This window comes from Panthera onca, chromosome A2 (genome assembly GCF_046562875.1).
Source record: "Panthera onca isolate mPanOnc1 chromosome A2, mPanOnc1 haplotype 2, whole genome shotgun sequence".
Classification (NCBI taxonomy): Eukaryota; Metazoa; Chordata; class Mammalia; order Carnivora; family Felidae; genus Panthera; species Panthera onca.
The window spans coordinates 17,126,254-17,146,137 of record NC_138340.1 but is presented as its reverse complement, the minus strand read 5'-3'; the positions used below and the strand labels follow the sequence as shown (position 1 = coordinate 17,146,137).

General features: G+C 42.4%; 1 protein-coding gene across 4 annotated transcripts in view; it reads left to right on the top strand.

Annotated features, from left to right (window-relative positions):
• SMARCC1 (SWI/SNF related BAF chromatin remodeling complex subunit C1) overlaps nt 1-19,884 on the top strand; it is a 173,046-nt gene that overhangs the window by 126,307 nt on the left and 26,855 nt on the right. For 3 of the 4 annotated variants that reach the window (XM_078443121.2, XM_078443124.2, XM_078443123.2), the window contains exons 24-25: nt 769-923; nt 14,504-14,638. In XM_078443121.2, coding sequence (XP_078299247.1) covers nt 769-923; nt 14,504-14,638 — 290 coding nt within the window. The remainder of the gene's footprint in view (nt 1-768; nt 924-14,503; nt 14,639-19,884) is intronic. The other variant, XM_078443122.2, reaches the window with a different exon arrangement.

The window sequence follows — 19,884 nt, the reverse complement described above, 5'->3', positions numbered from 1 at the left end:
GAAATTTTCCTCACTCATTAGGTTTTTTTTTTTTTTTTTTTTTTTTTTTAAGTTTATTTATTTATTTTGAGAGAGGGAAAGAGAGTGTAAGCAGGGGAGGGGCAGAGAGGGGGAGAGAGAGAGAATCCCAAGCATGCTCCACACTGTCAGCACAGAGCCCAACATGGGGCTTGATTCCACAACCGTGAGATCATGACCTGAGCCACAACCAAGACGGACGCTTAACTGACTGAGCCCTGGGTTTGTTTCTTAATGTAACAATAAACAAGTGTTCGAGTTTGAGTTTTATTTGGCTCCTAGGCACCAGTGCTAATACCAATGGCTACCTTGTTTTCAGTAATATGTAGACAAACAAGTTGCTCATTGTGACAGAAGTCACGGTCAGTGGCTGGCGGATCCATCGAGCCTGTCTCAGAAGGCTTGCGGAAGTGCTTTGTTCTCATTTCCTCCAGACACTAGGGTTTCTCAGAGCCTTTCATTGACTGATCTTTTTGGTCTTACGGCAGGGCTTAGTTCCCTTTATATCCTAGGGAACTACACAGAGAGCTTAGAGAAATGAAGGAAAGACAAAGCATACTATTTAGAAAATCCATCTCAGATGGAGGCTCCCTTACATGCATGGAATGGCTCTGCAAAAGTCTTACAAAGAAGGAGGCACTGAGATCTCTTTGTAACCTCAGTCCTAGTTTGTCATGTGGCGGAGGTGAGAAGTAAGATGGCTTATTGAGATGGGGCACACTGGTAATAAGGCTTTCTGATTTTTTTCAGAAGAAAAGGAAACTGAAGAGAACAAGGAACTCACTGATACTTGTAAAGAAAGAGAAAGCGATCTCGGGAAGAAGAAAGTAGAACATGAAATTTCCGAAGGAAATGTGGCCACGGCCGCAGCAGCTGCTCTTGCTTCAGCTGCAACCAAAGCCAAGGTTTGCCACTGACAGCCCTTTCCAGGCTCTTGCCAGCCGTGAATGGTTGCATTGTTGTCAGTTATTGAGAAAGTTTAGTATAATGAGCCTTGCACCCAACACGAGATGACTGCTTGACCGGCATTTCTAGGTTAAGAATTGTGCAGGCAGGAGGGGTGGGGGCGAGTCGCAGATCTGGTCCTAGAGGGGGGCTGCCTTCCAGGCCTTGCTTATACCGCTCCACTCAGCTCATGGAGACCACAGAGATGTAGCCGAACTTAAAGTCCCTCACATTTGCCTGCAGAACTTGTCTTAGACTACTGTTCCAATTTCTGTTCGATTGAAATATTTGTGATTTTTAAGACAAAAATCTGTTTCCTTGTATAAATACTTCACCCTGCTCTTACAGACTGAAAGGAAAGAGGGGGATCTAAAATAACTTTTTCTTCTTGAATTTGCCAGCTTTTCTGGGGGTGGTTTTCTCTATTTATAACCTAGTATTGGCTTCACAGCATATTTAAGAAAAAAAGGAGAATGTTATTTTTCCCACTTTGTGTTGCTTTCGCATTTTAAAACATTCCAGGCATGAATATGTGAAGTTTTGAAAAACCTTTTCACCCCTTCTCCATCCTACCCTCTGAAGTAGCTTTCTTCCATTATAGGTTCCCACGTTTTGAGGAGCGTTTACTGGAACATACCTAATCTTTTTATCTTGAGCTGTTCTTAATCCATTGGTAAAGATATTCTTTCATGGCCTTTAGTACCTGTAGACTGTTCAGCTACTGCAGACTACTTCTCCAAGTGCTTAATCTGTGGTGCATGATTTAATAACAGACCCACAGGTGACCCAGTTTAAACCACAAGACCATTGTTTTGAGTTCCCACACATCAGGCCTAGGTGTGGACAGTGAGGAGGAGGGTGTTTACAGGGCACAGTCAGTCCAGACAGTAGCCCCAGCTGAAGCTGACTCTTACAAGAGCTGGAGATCCTGTGTGTTCCTACTTCCCAGTCTCTTCCACAGATGCCTCCCGATCTTCATGGTGGTTTAGTTGCAGTATTAGGTATTCTCTCTCCTCTACCGTTCTCTGTCTCTTGGGATGAGTGAGTACTTCTCTGGATGCCAATTTGACAGCTGTTTCCTGTTCATTTGGTTTTGCTGCTTCACTGGAAGCAGTTTTTTGATTCTCTGTTTCTCCTGTCAGGCTGGACCCTTTGGCACCTCATTGCCTCAGAGCTAAGTTCTCGTTCAGACTGCTACCAGGGATCTTAGAGACCTTAAGGATGGTCTTGGGATTATTTCATAAGTGAGCTGGAGGCCAGGAGGGCCTCTGTCCTTTGTGACATTTATCAGGAGACAACACAGCCATCCACCAGTCTTCAGAGTTGCAGCCTCAGGTCATCTTGTCTCTCCTCATTCTTTCACTTTCCATAGGTATTCAGCCACCAAATCCTTCCTGGTGCATTAGTGCCTCTGGTAATGCCCGGGCCCTTCACTTTCCCCTTAGGCTGGCATCCCTCATCCTCTGCCTATCTCCTCCAGCCCATTCTCTGTCTTTAGCAAAGTAATCTTTTTTATTTTTGAAATTTTCTATTGATAATTTACATTTGTATCAGTAGATATATATGTCTACGGCTAGTGAATTATTCACAGGTGGAGCCCACCTGTGGGCTCACACACAGCACCCACTTCAAGCAGCATAATATTCCTAGTCTTTCAGAAGCTTCCTCATACTCCCTTTTGGTTACCGTCCTCCCCCCGCCCCCGCCCGCCCCCCAAGAATGGTTGCTAACCTGTCTTCTAATACAATGGACTACTTACTGCTTTTCTGAAGAATCTGTAAAAATACAAATAGGAACATGATACTTTCTTAAATAAGCTCTCTATCTCTCTCAGGCTAAAATTTCAAACTCTTTAGTGTAGAATTCACAAGATTTTCATGATCAGGACCCGTCTCAGTTCTCAAGCGTCCTTTCTTGCCTGTCCATCCAGAACTGTTCCTTGTGGTTCTCCCAGATAGAACCCACTGTGTGATCTCCAGTTGGGCTTTTTTGGACCCTCTTCCCTCTCATAGAGATGTTTCTCTCTCTCTCTCTCTTCCATTATTTCTCCTCCTTCTGCCACTGTGTCAGCTTCACTGTAAGTTGCTGGAGAAGGAACTAAAATGGTAGATGACCATAAATCGTTTTCATAGCTGATGAAAAACATCATGGCCTCATAGCTGTTAACATGTGCAACTTTGGGCACAAAAGTTTGTGTGCTGTGTACTTCTGACCACCTTGCCACAGCTGTTTGACCCCTTTACTGCAGAGAAACTGCTTTTATGGAGCAATTGCCCTGCTCCTTAGATGTTCTGTGCAAGGTTTAGAAGAGTCCAAAGAACATTTTCCTTCCAGGTCACCGAATTTTCACTCCATCATCCTCACTCAGTCTTGTTTCTAATAACTGGGAAAGAAGATCTTTATTCTCATGACAGCTGTGTTTTCCACAGATCTGTGAGTGATACACATGCGTGTGACACATGACTTGGCATGCATGAACTGTTCAGTGCCACTTAACAGCTGGGTCTGATGCATTTCACAGCACACATAACCATCTTTGTGCTACATGGGAATTAAGGGTAAGGAATTCACTTAAATTACTGTAATTAGTACAGCTGATCTAGCCAATCCAAGTTTTCTCTTACTCTCTTTTTGTTTTTCTGTATCTATAAACAGCTTTGTTATTAAGACTTTTCCTTGATACATTTTAATTGTTTGTCACACTGACATGGAGTAGTAATTAGAGGTTCTGAGTCTAGCTCCAAAACACATAGGGACGGTGGGCATGCATTCTGGCTCTTCCCCAGCCTTGCCATATGAGGGACTCTTTGGTAGCATATCCATTTCTTCATTGCATCTACCGACAAGCTGTGAATTGACCTACCTGAAGAGTGGTGTGTGGGTGTGGGAAGGAACACCATTGGCTGGGTGCTCTACATCCCTTCCATCTGGGTGCTTAGTTTTAGCTGGAAGGAAAAGTTCAGAACTATTGCTAGAATAAATTAGAAACCTTAAAAACTAGAATGTTCTCCTTATTCAGCATCAGCAGGACTCAATTCCTCCAAGATAGCATAGGTCACGTTTTCTTTCTTTTTTTTACTGTTTGTTTATTTTTGAGAGAGTGCAAGTGGGGGAGGGGCAGAGAGAAGGGGACAGAGGATTTGAAGCCAGCTCTGGCTCTGCACTGACAGGCTGACAGCAGTGAGCCTAATGTGGGTCTTGAACTCACCAACTATGAGATCATGACCTGAGCCAAAGTCAGATGCTCAACAGACTGAGCCACCCAGGTGCCTGAGATCACATTTTCGTAAGATTTACAGACATTTTCTTTAGATTTATTCTGTCACCACCCCATTCCTATATATCTTGAAATGGCTAAAGTAGGTTTGTCTTCATGGTAACTAGATATTAGTTCTGGGGTAACAGGAAGATTCTTTCTCACCTCTCAGAGATACCTCTTACTTGCTCCCCTTTGCCTGAAATTCTTTTTTGAGATAGGAAAGTTTTTCATTGTACGTTGTAGTCATAAGGCTTTACCAGATAAGTGTTTGCTGAAATTGATTGACACTATGTGCATTGATCAGTGAAACGATGTCCTTTTACTTGATGATATTCTAGAGAGAAAACCAAAAGAAAAATTGACCTATTGGATCATTTTGCCTATAGTTAGACCTATTCACTTTCATCTTTATATGACTAAACAGAAAACTACTCCTGTTCCACCAGCTGGACTTCAGGCTTTGTTATGTAAAGTTCATCTCAACTCTGTTACAACCAAGTTACCTTTGTGGTATCATTCATCTCTTTTAGGTCATTTCTCCGCATAGCGCACATCTGGGCCACACTCCCACACCTCATCATTCTTAAAAAAAAAAAAAAAAAACAAAAACTTCTTTTTAATGTTTACTTATTTTTGAGAGATAAAGAGACAGAGCACGAGTGGGAGAGGAGCAGAGAGAGAGGGAGACACAGAATCCGAAACAGGCTCCAGGCTCTGAGCTGTCAGCACAGAGCCCGACATGGGGCTCGAAATCACAAACCGTGAGATCATGACCTGAGCCGAAGCCGGACGCTCAACCGACTAAGCCACCCAGGCGCCCCTCATCGTTCTTAAGTTCCATAAAGCCAGTATGTGAAGGGATGTGAGCTCCCGACAGCCCTTCTTGGGGAAGCCCTGGTCATCACTGCTGCCAGACCTTCAGGAATCCTTAGCTTGAGCGTTAGTAGTGCTCCTGCCCCAGTTACCCAGGGCTATGTAACCATTACAAAACCTATCTTAAGACCATCATCACTGTATTGCATCTTAATCATTTTTATGACTGAGGAACTCAGGCAGACTTAACTGGACAAGCCCTGTTCCATGTGACATTGGCTCAGGTTGCTCACAGCTGGGCTGTGAAGGGAGGACCTGAGGCAACCTCCCTGCTGTGCCTGATGGGTAAGCAGGGTGTCTGTATGACCTGGGACTGGCTGGCGTCACTGTCTCCACACAGCTCATCTACAGAGTTCATTATCTTGGGCTTCCTCACATTAGGTTGGTATCAAAATAGTTGGACTTTTTACTTGGAAGCTTATAATTTTAAGAGAAAAGTGTCCCAGGCCACCAGAAGGGAATCTGTGTGTGTGTGTGTGTGTCTGTGTCTGTCTGTCTGTCTCTGTCTCTCTGCCTCTCCCCCACTGGCGCACGTGCGCACTCTCTCTCTCTCAAAAATAAACACTAAAAAAGTTCTATCCAAATTCAAGGTGAGGGATCATTGACCATGCCTCTACACAGAAGGCATGCCAGCTTAAACCCCTCAGTCTACCCTCTGGTCACCAATTACCTACATATCTCCCAACTGAAAAGTAAGCATTCCATGGTTTCATGTTATTATGATAATCAGGCTAAGGCTGGGCTTTTGAGATCTTCTCTAAATCAAGTTCGGGTACAGAGGAAGCTCTCTTTAGGAGTGGTCTTTCAGGTGCAGCTCCTTGCATGTTGGTCATCTCAGAAGAATTTGAGGACTGACATAAAAGTGGTTGGAAACTTGGAGAGAAACTGCACTCACATTCAGTAAGTGTGAAGATGGAAGGCCCTGAGAGAGCACACATAGTTCAGAGCAACTTTGAAATCTAGTCAGGCATATGTTTCCCCTTTCTGTCTTCCCAGGGCCCCAGTCTTGCCCTCTGTGACTTATTCTCTACAGCTTTTGGCCTGGCCCTGTGGTCTTTGGATACTGCATTCTGAATCCTTTTCCTTTGCCATTAAAAAATCAGCCCAATTTTGCTGCTGTGAGGGGCCTTTCTTAGCCTGTAATATGAGTCCCAGAAGGAAAGGAAAGAGTGAAGGAGGCGGGGGGATGGGGGGGTTGGTGGGAGTTGTGGCTGATGAAAACCTTCAAACTTGTTGGAAAACATTAAGTTGTAGTAATATAGAATATAGGAGACATGCTCTTGAAGATACTTAGAGGCCCTCCTGTCTAGTAAAGAGAGTCTAAGAGTATAAGAGGCAAGAATACCCTTATTCTTAGAAATTCTAAGATTCTTAGAAATCCTACGATACTTTTTGATCAGAATGTCTTACAGCCACACCTTGAGCTGTTTACTCTCAGGTCACGACTAACTGGTAATGTTCTGGATTTTATCTTTGTCCTGAAGCCATTTTTTAGTTTCAAACCCTTGCTGGGAGCAACTAGAGATGAGAAAGTTTCATTTTAAACCTTGTTGTATTTGCTCTTAATTGTCTAGGAGATTTCTAACTCCAATAATGATGGCCTGAAGATGGAATAGTTCCCTCTTTGGTTCCTTTCTCTTCTGGCTGCTTGTAATAAAATGCCTAAAGAAAGTTTATCTTTTGTCTAGAAATCACTCCAGCCAGATTCACAAGTTCATTAATGACTCCTATTTTCCACATCACCAGAAGTGACAGTGTTTCCAAACTTCTCTTTGGAGAGAAGATCTGCTTCTCTCCAACCTCCAGGAACATTTTCCTCTCTGTTCTAAAAGCTCTTGCCAGTGGTTTTCTTGAGATCCTTTCAGCCTGTGCCCACTGCATGATCTGAAGCCACACACTGAAAGTTTTTGATACTACAGCACCCCATTTCCAGATACCAGATTCTTTTCCCATAGTGGGAAAAGAATTTAGTGTTTTTAAAAAACAACCATTTTTTATTATAGCTCATGATTGTGCAAATTTGAGCACTAAACACCTGTGCAATTCTGCTCCATGTGATATCAGTTGAATCATTTAGCATTACTCACCTCACAGGTAGGTTCATGGAGAGTCTGAGACAGATTCCTTGAAGTCCTAATCCTTGGTAGAAGTGGCTGGTTTCTTTTTCCTCTTCATGCAGTCTTGAGGTCTCTCTCTGTGGGCTCTTCCACGTTGATCACATGTAGTATATGGCAGCTAGGGACTCCCAGAAGGAACGTTCCAAAAGACAGGACATGAAGTTCCCAAGCTGGGAACTGGAAAATGGCACCACTGTTTTCTCTTGGGCAAGGCAATTAGAGAACCTGCCTTGATTCGAGAGGAGGGATTATAGACCCTCCTCTCCATGAAAAGAAAGCCAGTGAGTTTATGGCCATCTTTAATCTGCACGTCCCTTCTAAGAATTCCCCGGGAAAGTATCCACTAAATATTAATTGTTCTAAACAGGCATTTGTGGATAACTATAAAAAGCTTTGAATTTAGAATTTAAACTTTTAGTTCCGGCTCTACCATTTACTAGTTTCTTAACTTAGGCAACTAAAATAAATTTTCTGAACCTATATCATTTTGTCTGAATCAGAACTCCTTTCTGATCTACCTTTTTAACAACGTTATTATAAGAATCAAGTTAAGAATTAAAAACGCATTCTGGGGGCGCCTGGGTGGCTCAGTTAAGCGCCTGACTTCAGCTCAGGTCATGCTCTCGCAGTTCATGGGTTCGAGCCCTACATCGGGCTCTGTGCTGACAGCTCAGAGCGTGGAGCCTGCTTTGCATGCTGTGTCTCCCTCTCTTTCTCTGCCCCTCCCCCACTCATGCTCTGTCTCTGTCTCTCAAAAGTGAATAAAAGTTAAAAAAATTTTTTTTTTTTTTAAAAAGCATTCTGTAAGATGGAAATGCCATATTTTGATTATTCATTTAACCGGTATTTGAGGGTCTACACAGTGATAGGTTTATTTGGTGCCAAAGAAATATGGATGGTTCCTGCCTCTTAGGAACTCAGCCCACTAACCTTGAACTTCACATTTTTCTTGAGCCATTAGGATATATATTTAGTTGTGAAGGAAAAACAAAAAGAATATGTATAAAATGCTAGAAATATAACCTTAAGAAGTTAGTATTAAATGAGATCTAATTAGGAATTAAATACAATTTTATATAATTTCTTGGAACGAAACTTTCTTACAACACATAAATCTGTTCTACTTTTGCGTATTTCATTTTTACACAAGTTATGTTTATAACTGGATTACTAACCTTAGTACACACTTTTAAGTTCTAACAGGAAAGATGTTTCATATGTTAATATCACAGATGATTTTTGAGTTTCTTAAACTCTTTCATCTCCTAGATGTAGAAACAAACCCAGAGAAGTTGATGAGAAGCCTCAGGTTATACGACTAGTTGTAGAACAAAGACCAAAACCCGGATTCTGCAGACTTTGAGTCTGGTGATCCCAGCCAATGCATAAATGTAATCTGATAAAATTCTCTATTTCGAAGATACTGTTTTCAAATATTGTGCAATTAAAAATCCAACAGCTAGCTCAAAAAAAAAAAATACCTTCTTTTTTTGTTTGTTTGTTTTCTTAGTATGTCTGTGATTTAAGTTTCTAATTTTTAAGAACCAACAAATAAAGAACAGAAGAAAGAGGGAAACATTAACTCCTCCATGTCTCCATGTGTCAGCTTTCTTAGTGGCTGGTTTTGTTTCAAGGTATGCTTCAGAACTGAGTTTCGTTCCCAGTTCACTTAACTGTGACCGTTGGCAAGATAATTAACTTTCCTAAGCTTTAGTTTTTTTTCTTTCTATATAGAGTTCAGTTTCTTTCTATACATAAAGAATTCTTTTTTGGTGGTCATTAGAAATAAAAGAAGTACCATGAAAATACAGCATGGTGGTTAGAATGATGTCAATGCTTAATAAAACCCAGGATATCCCCCAGTCCAGTAATGCATTTCAACAGCTCACTCTTGCTTTTACATTCTAAGATTCTTTTTTTTTTTTTTTTTTTTTAAGCAGACATGAGTGGTATTTGGATCCCTTAATCACTTTTGTCCAGTGGTTGGTAACATTTATTCAGCCACTTCAAGCCTCTGCGAAGGCTTTGTAATTTCCTGAAGAATTGGCTCCTAAGCCTTTGTGACTTCTACTGGATTGATTCGGTACATGTATGTCACCAAATCCATAAAGTAACAAAATTTAGAGTCTTGGTGGCAGGACATATGCTGTTCTGTGAAACATACTACCTTCTTGTCGTCTCTCAGGTGCAAATGAATCTTGTACCAGTAACAATAAGAATAGTCATGGAAGTTAAGTCAAAAAGGAGGCTCAGGGCACCTGGGTGGCTAAGTTGATTGAGCATCCAACTCTTGATTTCGGCTCAGGTCATGATCCCAGGGTTATGGGATCGAGCCGTGCATCGGGCTCTGTGCTGAGTATGGAAGCCTGCTTGAGATTCTCTCTCCCCCCTCCCCCTGTCTGCTCCTCTCCCCCGCTTGCTCACCCACTCCCTAACTAAATATTTTTTTTAAAAGAGGCTCTAACCCCTAGATCAAGAAATGCAGAAGATCAAGAAATGACATGTTAACACATTCAGTAAGATCCACTCAGCAAAATTCAGAAAGTGAGATGGTACAAAAGACCAGGCCACTTCTTTCAGAGAAATCTGTTGATTTCTTCTCTCACAAATAAGAATTGTGAGCTAGAGCAAAGTAGAAGATGTAGTCATTTGGTTTTAACAATCATATAAAGAAAATCAGAACTTGTATGTAAATATTATTATTAAGACCTGAAATGTGAAAAAAACTAAATTTAATGTGCAACATTAGTTCTTTTCTCCTATTTCTACTCAAAACCCAGATGTTATCAACCTTATCAGTGAATAATGCTTACACTTGTAATGGGGTAATTTTGATAACTTATTAAAATTTTTTCTTTAGGGGCGCCTAGGTGGCTCAGTTGGTTAAGTGTCGGGTCTTGATTTTGGCTCCGGTCATGATCTCACAGTTCATAAATTTGAGCCCCACATTGGGCTCTGCACTGACAGTGTGGAGCCTGCTTGGGATTCATTCATTCATTCATATTCTCTCTCTCTCTCTCTCTCTCTCTCTCTCTCTCTCTCTCTCTCTCTCTCTCTCTGCCCCTCCTCTGCTCTTTGCCTGTTTCTCTCAAAATACATAAGCAAACATTTTTTTGAAAAGTTAAAAAAATTTTTTTTCTTTAGAGGTCAGTGTGATAATTCTATAAGTCTTTAATAGTAAATAAACTGCCATAAAGTTTAGAGACTGAAGTTTTTGTTTCTTTTCCTGAGTTTTTTACTCAAATTTTTTTCTTTAGTTTGCGGGCCATGGTTTTTTCATCCTTCATTCCAAAGTGCCCACATTTACTTGCAGAGATTTCTAGTGGTTTTTCTAACCTTGAGCACAGGTGAATTCTAGGCTTTTGATAAAGGCTGCCTCTTTTCTCTGTTCACTTTCCACCTCATATCCTTGTTTCCTCCTTTAAAATTGCCAAGTCTGCAAAATGTGGGGCATCCTCGAGCCTAGGCCCTGGTAGTGAACAAGTGACTAAATAAAGTGCAGTTCAGTGAGTATTGTCATTGTGACTGTGGGAGCCAAGAAGCTGCCCAGAGGAAGTGATTCCTAATGCTGAGTCTTAAAAGACATGTTGAGGGGCACCTAGGTGTCTCAGTTGGTTAAGCATCCAGCTTCAGCTCAGGTCATGATCTCACGGTTCGTGCGTTAGAGCCCCGCGTCGGGCTCTGTGCTGACAGCTCATAGCCTGAAGCCTGCTTCGGATTCTGTGTCTCCCTCTCTCTCTGCCCCTCCCTTGCTCATGCTCTGTCTCTCTCTGTCTCAGAAATAAATAAAACATTAAAAAAAAAAAAAAGACATGTTGAAAGTGGTTGGTGCAGGTAGAGGAGAGTCTCCCAACAAATTAGGCTCCCAGGTCATCAGCAGTGTTACAGCTCACAAGTATGAGACACCCACTCATACTGTTACTCATACATACTCCAGGCACTGTTCTGCATACATTGTGTGTGTCCTCCCTCCTACCCTGTTGTGGGTGAAGTTTTCCAGTGTCACAAATGAGGAAATAGTCACAAAGAGGTAGGGTAATTTCCAGGCCATGGTTACAGAATACTTCGTTTTATTGTGCTTCACGGATTCTGCATTTTTAAAAAATGTTTATTTTTGAGAGAGTACAAGTGGGGGAGGGGCAGAGAGAGAGGGAGACAGAATCCAAAGCAGGCTCCGTATTGTCAGTGCAGAGCCCAATGTGGGGCTCAATCTCACGAACTGTGAGACCAGGACCTGTGCCAAAATCAAGTCAGACGCTTAACCGACTGAGCCACCCAGGTGTGCTCCCCCCTTTTTAAAATATAAATAAATATGTATAATTTATATATATATTATATATACATATATATATTCAAGCGAGAGAAAGAGTGCGCATGTGCGCACTTGTATGTGTGGTGCCAGGATGAGGCAGAGAGAGAAGAGAGAGAGAATCCCAAGCAGACTCCACTCTTTCAGCACGGAGCCTGACACAGGGCTAGATCTCACGAACCACGAGATCGTGACTTGAGCTGAAATCAAGAGTTGGACACTTAACTGACTGAGCCACCCAGGCGCCCCAAGCCTTACCCTTTTAAGCCTGATCTTTGAGTTGTTATTTTCGGTTAGTATATATTTTAGTCATAATTTCAGTCAGGTGTATATTGATTCTTATACAAAGTCTAAATATATTGAAATTCTCTTTTTATCCGTATTTTCCTACATTTTCTTAAAAATAGTGATCTTAACTTACTTTAATGTTCTCCCCTGCTAATAAGTCCAGTGCCTGCGCCATTTGTGGATCTGCTTTTTTGATTGAATGCCACATATGTATAAAAATTTAGATTGTCCAGGGATGCTTGGGTGGCTCAGTCAGTTCAGTGTCCAACTCTTGATTTCGGCTCAAGTCTTGATCTCATGGTTCGTGGGATTGAGCCCCATGTTGAGCTCTGCACTGACAGTGCAGAGCCTACTTGGGATTCTGTCTCTCTCTCTGCCCCTCCCCTGCTGGCTCACACTCTCTTTCAAAATAAGCAAACATTAAAACAAATTTAGATTCTCCGTGTAAAAAGATAAGGAGAAATATATATATAAGATCCAGACGCCCCAGGTGATAACCGAACTGATTGAGGCAGGGATTGAGTTGAAGCTAGATGACACTTTGGTCATTCTCCTCCAGGACCACCCCTGATCCTTGGGTGTGACTTTCCAGAACTTACAGTTGAGATTTTGAAATAATCTTGATCACACCAATGGGAGTTTTCAGGAATTTCTTTTCTTCCTTGAACCTAACTCCTTAGCTTCCCATCTTCTGCATCTTCAAAATTTGCCGAGTGTCTGAGATGGTGACCAGCTTGTATTTGAAGTCCCACACATTCCTACCAGCATCACTTCATCCGTAGGCATGAAGTCTAAGAGTTCTTCATATACGCTGGACACAACTCTTTCATCACACATATGATTTGCAAATACTTTCTCACAGTCTGTGAGCTGTGTTTTCACCTTCTTGATGGTGTCCTTTGAAGCAGAGATGTTTTTGATTTTGATGAACTTCAAGTTTTCAATCTTCCCTTTTAACATTTTTGCTTTTGGTGTCACATCTAAGAAATCTTTCACTTAACCCAAAATCACTTAGGTTTACTTCTGTTTTTTCTTCTGGAATTAAATTTTTTTTAATTTATTTTTGAGAGAGAGAGACAGAGTGTGTGCAGAGGAAGGGGGTGGGGGGAAGCACAGAATCTAAAGCAGGCTCCAGGCTCTGCGCTGTCAGCACAGAGCCCAATGCGGGGCTCGAACTCAAGAACCACAAGATCATGACCTGAGCCAGAATCAAGAGTTGGACACTTAACTGAGCCACCCAGGCTCCCCAAATCATGTGATCTTTATTTAAACTTGTTACTGATGTAGTTCAAGTGGTTAGGGAGGCAGATGTATCATGAACAGCCGTAGATTATTCATAAAATCTGCTTATCATCAGGGCGCCTGGGTGGCTCAGTCGGTTGAGCGTCCGACTTCGGCTCAGGTCATGATCTCACAGTTTGTGAGTTCAAGCCCCGCATCAGGCTCTGTGCTGACAGCTCAGAGCCTGGAGCCTGCTTCAGATTCTGTATCTCCCTCTCTCTCTGCCCCTCCCCCACTCATGCTTTGTCTCTCTCCGTCTCAGAAATAAAGAAACGTTTAAAAAAAAAAAAAATCTGCTTATCATCACCTTTTGCTTATACATTGCCTCTTCCTATTAATGGATCTCTATGGTATAAAATTGCATTTCTCTTTTCTAACTATAAAAGAGTGAAAAATAAGATTCTCATTTAAGTGTCTGTTAATTTAGCTCCCAAAAGCCTATGTTACATACCTCCTGCATGTTAGCTCCTTCTAGATTCTGTAAGAAACAGAGATTAGGACAGCCACCTTGTGTTACTTCTCACTCGTGTAGAAGCAAGATGAGCACATAAATTCAACAGATGTAATGAAAGTGAATGCAAAATGCTATTGGGGGTTTGTTAGTATAAGCTCTTAGATGGTGTCTGGATTAGGTGGGATTGACCCATTCCCAGATACAGGTAGTCAGGACCAAATATGGGACCCTCATCTTCTCGGTGTAATGTGGTGCCTTCCTCTGTGTGCTGCTGAGTAGGCAGGAAGTGTGAATGAATAGGGCTCATCATCCATCCTGTAGCGGGTGAGTAGCACATTCTTCCAGTGTAACTTCTTGTTCTGTACTATATTTGTTCCTCTTGCTCTGGATCCTATCTGCAAACATAGGGGTGGAATATTGTTCACCCTCTCCTTTCCACACGTGGTTCCACTCACTAGAGAGAAGCCAGAAGCTTTGTGTCTGAGTGTTGGGTGCTGAGAGAATCCACTGTTTAGCTGTCCCTGGACAGTTCATAAAGGGGGAAGGATAGTGAGGGGAGGCATAGAGTAAAAGGGTGAGGGTGCGAGGTAGGTGGGTGGTAGATGGGAAGTGTACCCCAGGCTACTTGTGTCCTCCTCTTTGCCCATCAGTGTTCTGATTACACTTCCCCTTTGTGGTGGGCTCTTTTTGAGGGGAGTAGTTTACCGTGGGAGGGAGGGTTTTGGGGTGTTTTTTTTGTTTTTTTAACCCTTTAACAGGGTTATTTATACCTATAAGGACCAGAAATTCAGCAATAGTTATTTTAAATTGAAGTAAATGTTTGGTAGAAACATAGAAAGGGGGCATCGGTCATTGTTCTTAATTATATAATCCCTACTTTGAATATCAACGTGAGCATTTTGTTTCTGTATTTTAAGCAAATGTTTACCTACCTAATTTGAATGATCTTTTACACTTAGCACCTGGCTGCCGTGGAAGAGAGAAAGATCAAGTCTCTGGTGGCCCTGCTGGTTGAGACACAAATGAAGAAATTGGAGATCAAACTGCGACATTTTGAGGAGCTGGAAACTATCATGGACAGAGAGAAAGAGGCTGTAAGTAAGGGGAAGTTTGTAGTGGCTTTTTGACAATTAAATAATGACCACCTTTCCTAAACTACAAGTTAGATAAAATGAATAGTAACCTACTCCATTGGTCCTTGTTTATGTGTTTACTTTGCCCTTTCAAAGGGATTATCAGCCTTTGATGGTAAACAGAAAGCACTCTTTTCTCATTCTAAAACTAATGATTTACACCTCAGCTTTTACACCTCTCCGCTTTCCCAGGTGCGTGGTGGTATCAATTCTTTCGTCTATAGAAGTTACATCTTAGACTTACTCCCTACTTGTTACCAATAAAGTAGAAGTCATGTAGCTCCCTTGTCTGATTCAAGAATTTTCTTGATTTCATGTCTTCTTCAATACAAATACCAGAAAGTAGGAGTTAATCTCATCTTGAGTGAGGAGCCTTTTTTCTGTGATATCTTTTAACCAAACCCTCCCCTGATCCAGCCTTGGACTTTCAGTCTTCCTCCCTCCTCTGCACAGCGGAGGTCACGTGGGCCTTGCTGAGCACCTCAGTAGTATGTATGGGGACAGACAGGATCAAGAGAATGATGAAAAAGGCTAAAAATGAAGAAGGAAGCAACAAAAAGAAACGTACAAACAGTGGAACAGTTAATTATTCAAAATTACAGAGAAATTTATTTTAATGAATTGACCAGAGGAGGAATTGGTAACTTTCTAAGCAGTGGATTTAGCTAGGACTTGTTCTGATTATTTTGACTTTTTTTTTTTGTTTTCCAGTTTTTATTTCTTTATTTTGAGTCCAAGCAGGGGAAAGGCAGAGAGAGGGGAAGAATCCCAAACAGGATCCGCTCTGTCAGCACAGAGCCCCATGTAGGGCTCGAATTTAGAAGCTGTGAGATCATGACCTGAGCTAAAATTGAGTCGAACGCTTCACCAACTTGGCTACCCAGGCACCCTGTTTTTGACTTCTTTATATATGAGATACTGGTATCTCTAAATGGTAGATAATTTAACCTTAAGATTAAATTATCCCAGAAGAATTTTGGTGGCGTTTGTTTGTTTGTTTGTTTGTTTGTTTGTTTTAATGTATATTTCTTTTGAGAGAGAGCACAAGCAGGGGAGAGGCAGAGGGAGAGGGAGAGAAAATCCCAAGCAGGCTTCACACTGCCAGTGTAGAGCCCAACATGGAGATCAATCCCTTGAACTGTGAGACCATGACCTGAGCCAAGTCGAAGAGTTGGATGCTTAACCAACTAGGCCACCCAGTTACCCTAAGAGTTTTAATTTTAAGGACCTGTTTGTATTTATTTAGCTATTTCTTAGTGGTCAGCCTAGTCGCATCCTCTGGCAAATTCCTCATTCCAGTAACTATTACAAAACAGACCATTTTCATTTTGTCCTGAGATCAGCAGGTTTTCTGACCCTGAAGGATGGAGAGGCTGCTTCGGTAATTCTCTTACCCACCCCCTCCCATACCCACCCCCAGTTTCCTGACCTGTAAGCATCTCTCACATCATCGGCCCTCTCCTTCCCTAGGAGCTGCTGGCCACCCTGGTCTCACCTCTGTCACCCTCTGGGTACTAGCCACACCACACCACATGCAGGCTGCCCTCATGGCCTTGTTCTCTGTGCCCCCGTGTGCATTGTGCTCCTCTGCCAGCAAGGCCCTGATCCCCACTTCTGCATCCCTCAGCACTGCCCCTATGGGTGACTTGCCCACCCCATCTGCTGTCGTGGCAGCCTGATAGAGCACTTACACTGTGTGGTAGTTGCTGATTCGTGTGTCCGTCTCCCATTCCAGAGTATATGCCCTTTGAGAGAATTGATCGAGTGTCTTGGTAAACACAGAGTTGGCACATCATAGGCCCTGGTGTCAGCAAATATTGAATGACTGTACACCAGCATCAGTGTTGGAAGCTGGAGAAGTGGAAAGCTGCCCTTTGGTTTAATGGGGGAGGAACTCAAGAAAACCAATGATGATACAGTGTGTTCAGTGCCCCAGTGAGGGCAGAGAGGAGGCAGACCTGGAACATGGGGAGAGCAAGAGGGTGGCAGAGAATACTTCTCTGAGGTGAGCTGGAGCTGTGGGGAATGACTATTTGTGTTTATCTTACCCTCATAAGCTGTCTTTTTGTCATTTATGGATTTTTTTTTAGTGGCCTTAGGGTAACAGGGGGTTATAACATAGTGGATTATTGGCACATGCAGGATCTCCATGATGATTGGGTCGTTCCCACTGACAACCAGATGCCTTTCTGTCCTTCATAAAACAGAACTGATGTATCAGCCTGGAAGATTGGCATGACTGGGCACTTACAGAACATTGTCCAGATTGTCAGGGTGCTCTTTTCTCAGCTCTAAGTCACTTTCTTTCAGAGGTTGTACCTGGGGATCCCCCATTCTTTTAAACCCCCAGTGAAATTGTCACCTAGATTAGAACTGCCCTCTGCCCCTTTCCAGTTCTCGCCACTGATTCTCAGACACCCACTGGCCCACTATAATGGCTGCACTTCTCTTGGACCTTCAGAACTCCCCTTGTCTGTGGATTTGTAATAATTATTGTCTCAAATTACATTGCACTGTATTTTTCTTACTTGAGTCTTGTCTTTGCTATTAAATTCTAATCAGAGCATATAAAACATTTTAGGCTAGTCTCTGAATAAAACAACAGAACTGAAAACGTTGGGACTGCATTTCTGCTGACTCTCTCCACCACACAGGGTTGTTGTGCTGAAAATCTTTGTGGTTGTCCTTCTCTCAATCAGCATTTGGAGCAGGAAAATTCTTAGTGTGGGACAGTCCCTAATCATTGCCACTCAGTGTCAGTAACACAGCTGTGTTATTTATTGCTGTGTGGAAAATGACCCCAGAGCTTAGTGACTGAAAACAGAAAACCAAGTCTTAACGTGGTTTCTGAGAGTTGGGAGGTAGGCAGCTTGGCTGGGTAGCTCAGGCTGGGACCCTATGAGGTTGTGGACTTCCTGAGTTTCCGCAGGGCCAGAGCTCACACTTCCCAACTGACTCCATGGTTGTTGGCAAGAACTTCAGCTCCTGCCACGTGTACTTTTCTATTCATGAAGGGGCTTCCCCAGAGTAAGTGACTACAAAGAGCAAGAACATGAAAGAGCGCCCAGAATGGAAGCCACACTGTCTTTTGTAACCTAAACATGGAAGTCCCATCCCTTCGCTTCTGCTGTGTTCTCTCTGTTACACATACCAACTCTGGTTGAGGGGTAGACAGGGCTCGGGACGGGGGGAGGTGTAAACACTAGGAAGTAGGAATGTTGAGGCCAACTTGGAGGCTCGTCTCAGAACCAGGGAGTCCAATGAAATTCAAAATGTCTCCCATTCATGTCCTGCACAGTGAAGACAACCTCTTCTACAGCAAGCACTGCTATCCTGTCCTTCCCTGTGGGCAAGCAAAGCCATGGCTACTTTTCTACCTGTGATTTCCACACAGGACTGTAGCGAGCATCAGATGAGAGGAGCGTGGCGTGTGTCTGGTGCAGTGTCTGAGCACGCAGTAGGTGTCCAGTAAATGTTGATGTACCTCCTTTTCTTTAGGTACACCAGTACCCAGTTACTGTATATTAGATCCAAATATTTGTAAGCCTTTGTTAGCTTTCTAAACACATATTTGACAAATCACTGTGCTAAACCACTTTATATAGATTTTCTCATTTAATCTCTCAAAAACCGTATGAGGAAGCCATTAGCAGAAAATACTGATTGATTTGAATATCCCTGGACAAGTATCCACCAGTAATGCTAGATGGGAATGTAAGGCCAATTTTTGGTAACTCTTCTTACAGACCAAGAGACTTGGGCGTAGGGGATATTATGTTCCTCCAAACACAGTTCGTAATGACAGAGCCAAGTGTCAAACCTGTGTTTGTTCAGTTCTGTGTTTTCATCTAGCACTTTATATCTATAAGGAAAAGAGTTATTCTCATCTCATTTTAACCAAAAGACTCTGAGATGTGCAAGGTTTTATCATCTCTCTATTATGGCTCAAGACAGTTGACACTGGAAGGTCCAGGTCAGCTAGGACCAGAGCCTTGAGCTCACTGCCTGGTGCTCCTCTCCGTACCACATTGCATCGTGTCACTTTAAGATGCATTTCTGCTCCTCTTTCTCTATAAGCGGTAGTCCCAGGATGTACTTTGTTTTCATTAAACATGTGGTTTTTTTATATAGCAATGGATTTCAAAAATCTGTTCTTAGGCTTTAAGAATCAGATAGGAACTTTTTTTCTCTAATGACTTAAAATCAGTGCTCTTGAGTCTTTAAGTATTTAGTAATTAAGGACAAAGATATAAAAGTTGTACATCTTTTATAGAAACTATGCATATAGCTATAATTAGAGTTCAGTAGATATTGTTGCAGCTGTCTCATGAATGCTAATATTGGAGGAAGGCAGTTATGAAATGTGCAGAGTCCGTCAAGGAAATGATGTGATCACAAATGTTGACTCTAGTTGAGGTGAGGAGGCTGAGCTGGTGCTGGGTTCACAACTCAGAGGATCTGCCCACCTAAGCGGCCTTCATGCCGGGAGAACAGCACACATGAGTCGGGAGAGCAGGTTTCAGACAGGGGCTTTGTTGAGGACTAGGGCCACCTGGGGAGACTTGGGAGCATGGGCCCTGTCTAAAGCCTGGTTCCCATTTGGATTAAAAACTAATAATGTGAGGCCAGTGAGAATGGATCTTTGAGCTGATCTAGTGGACTAAATGCTTTCTGAGTTTCTGCAGGTCATTTGGCTAGATATAGAAATTGAATACCTTCAGAAAAGAGGGACGTTGTGGGAATCCCAGACCCAGTCCTCAAGGAAGTTAGAGGGTGTCTTGCTAGACACAGAGACACCGCTTATTGCAAGGATGGAAATCCAGAGAGGAGGAGGCCATGGTTGGCTGAGATTATCAAGGAAACTTTCCTAGTGAAGGAGAGACTTAGCTATAAAAAAGACCTAAATCCAGAATGTGGAGAGAAGGGCATGATTACAGAGGAAACTGAAGAGTCCTCCTGCCCAGAGTTGATGGCTTTTGCCACATAGGTATTGGATTAAGGTCATTTGTTCATTCAACAGGTATTTATTGAGCACTTACTTTGTTCTAGGCATGTGTATGGTACTGGGGATGCAGTGGTGAACAAAACCCAACCAAACTCTTTGCCTTGGTAGAGTTTGAAATAATTAACGAAGGGTGTTAGAAGATGTTCTGTGCTGTGTGTGTATATATACATATAGCTGTATGTTACAGGCTAGATAGAGGCGA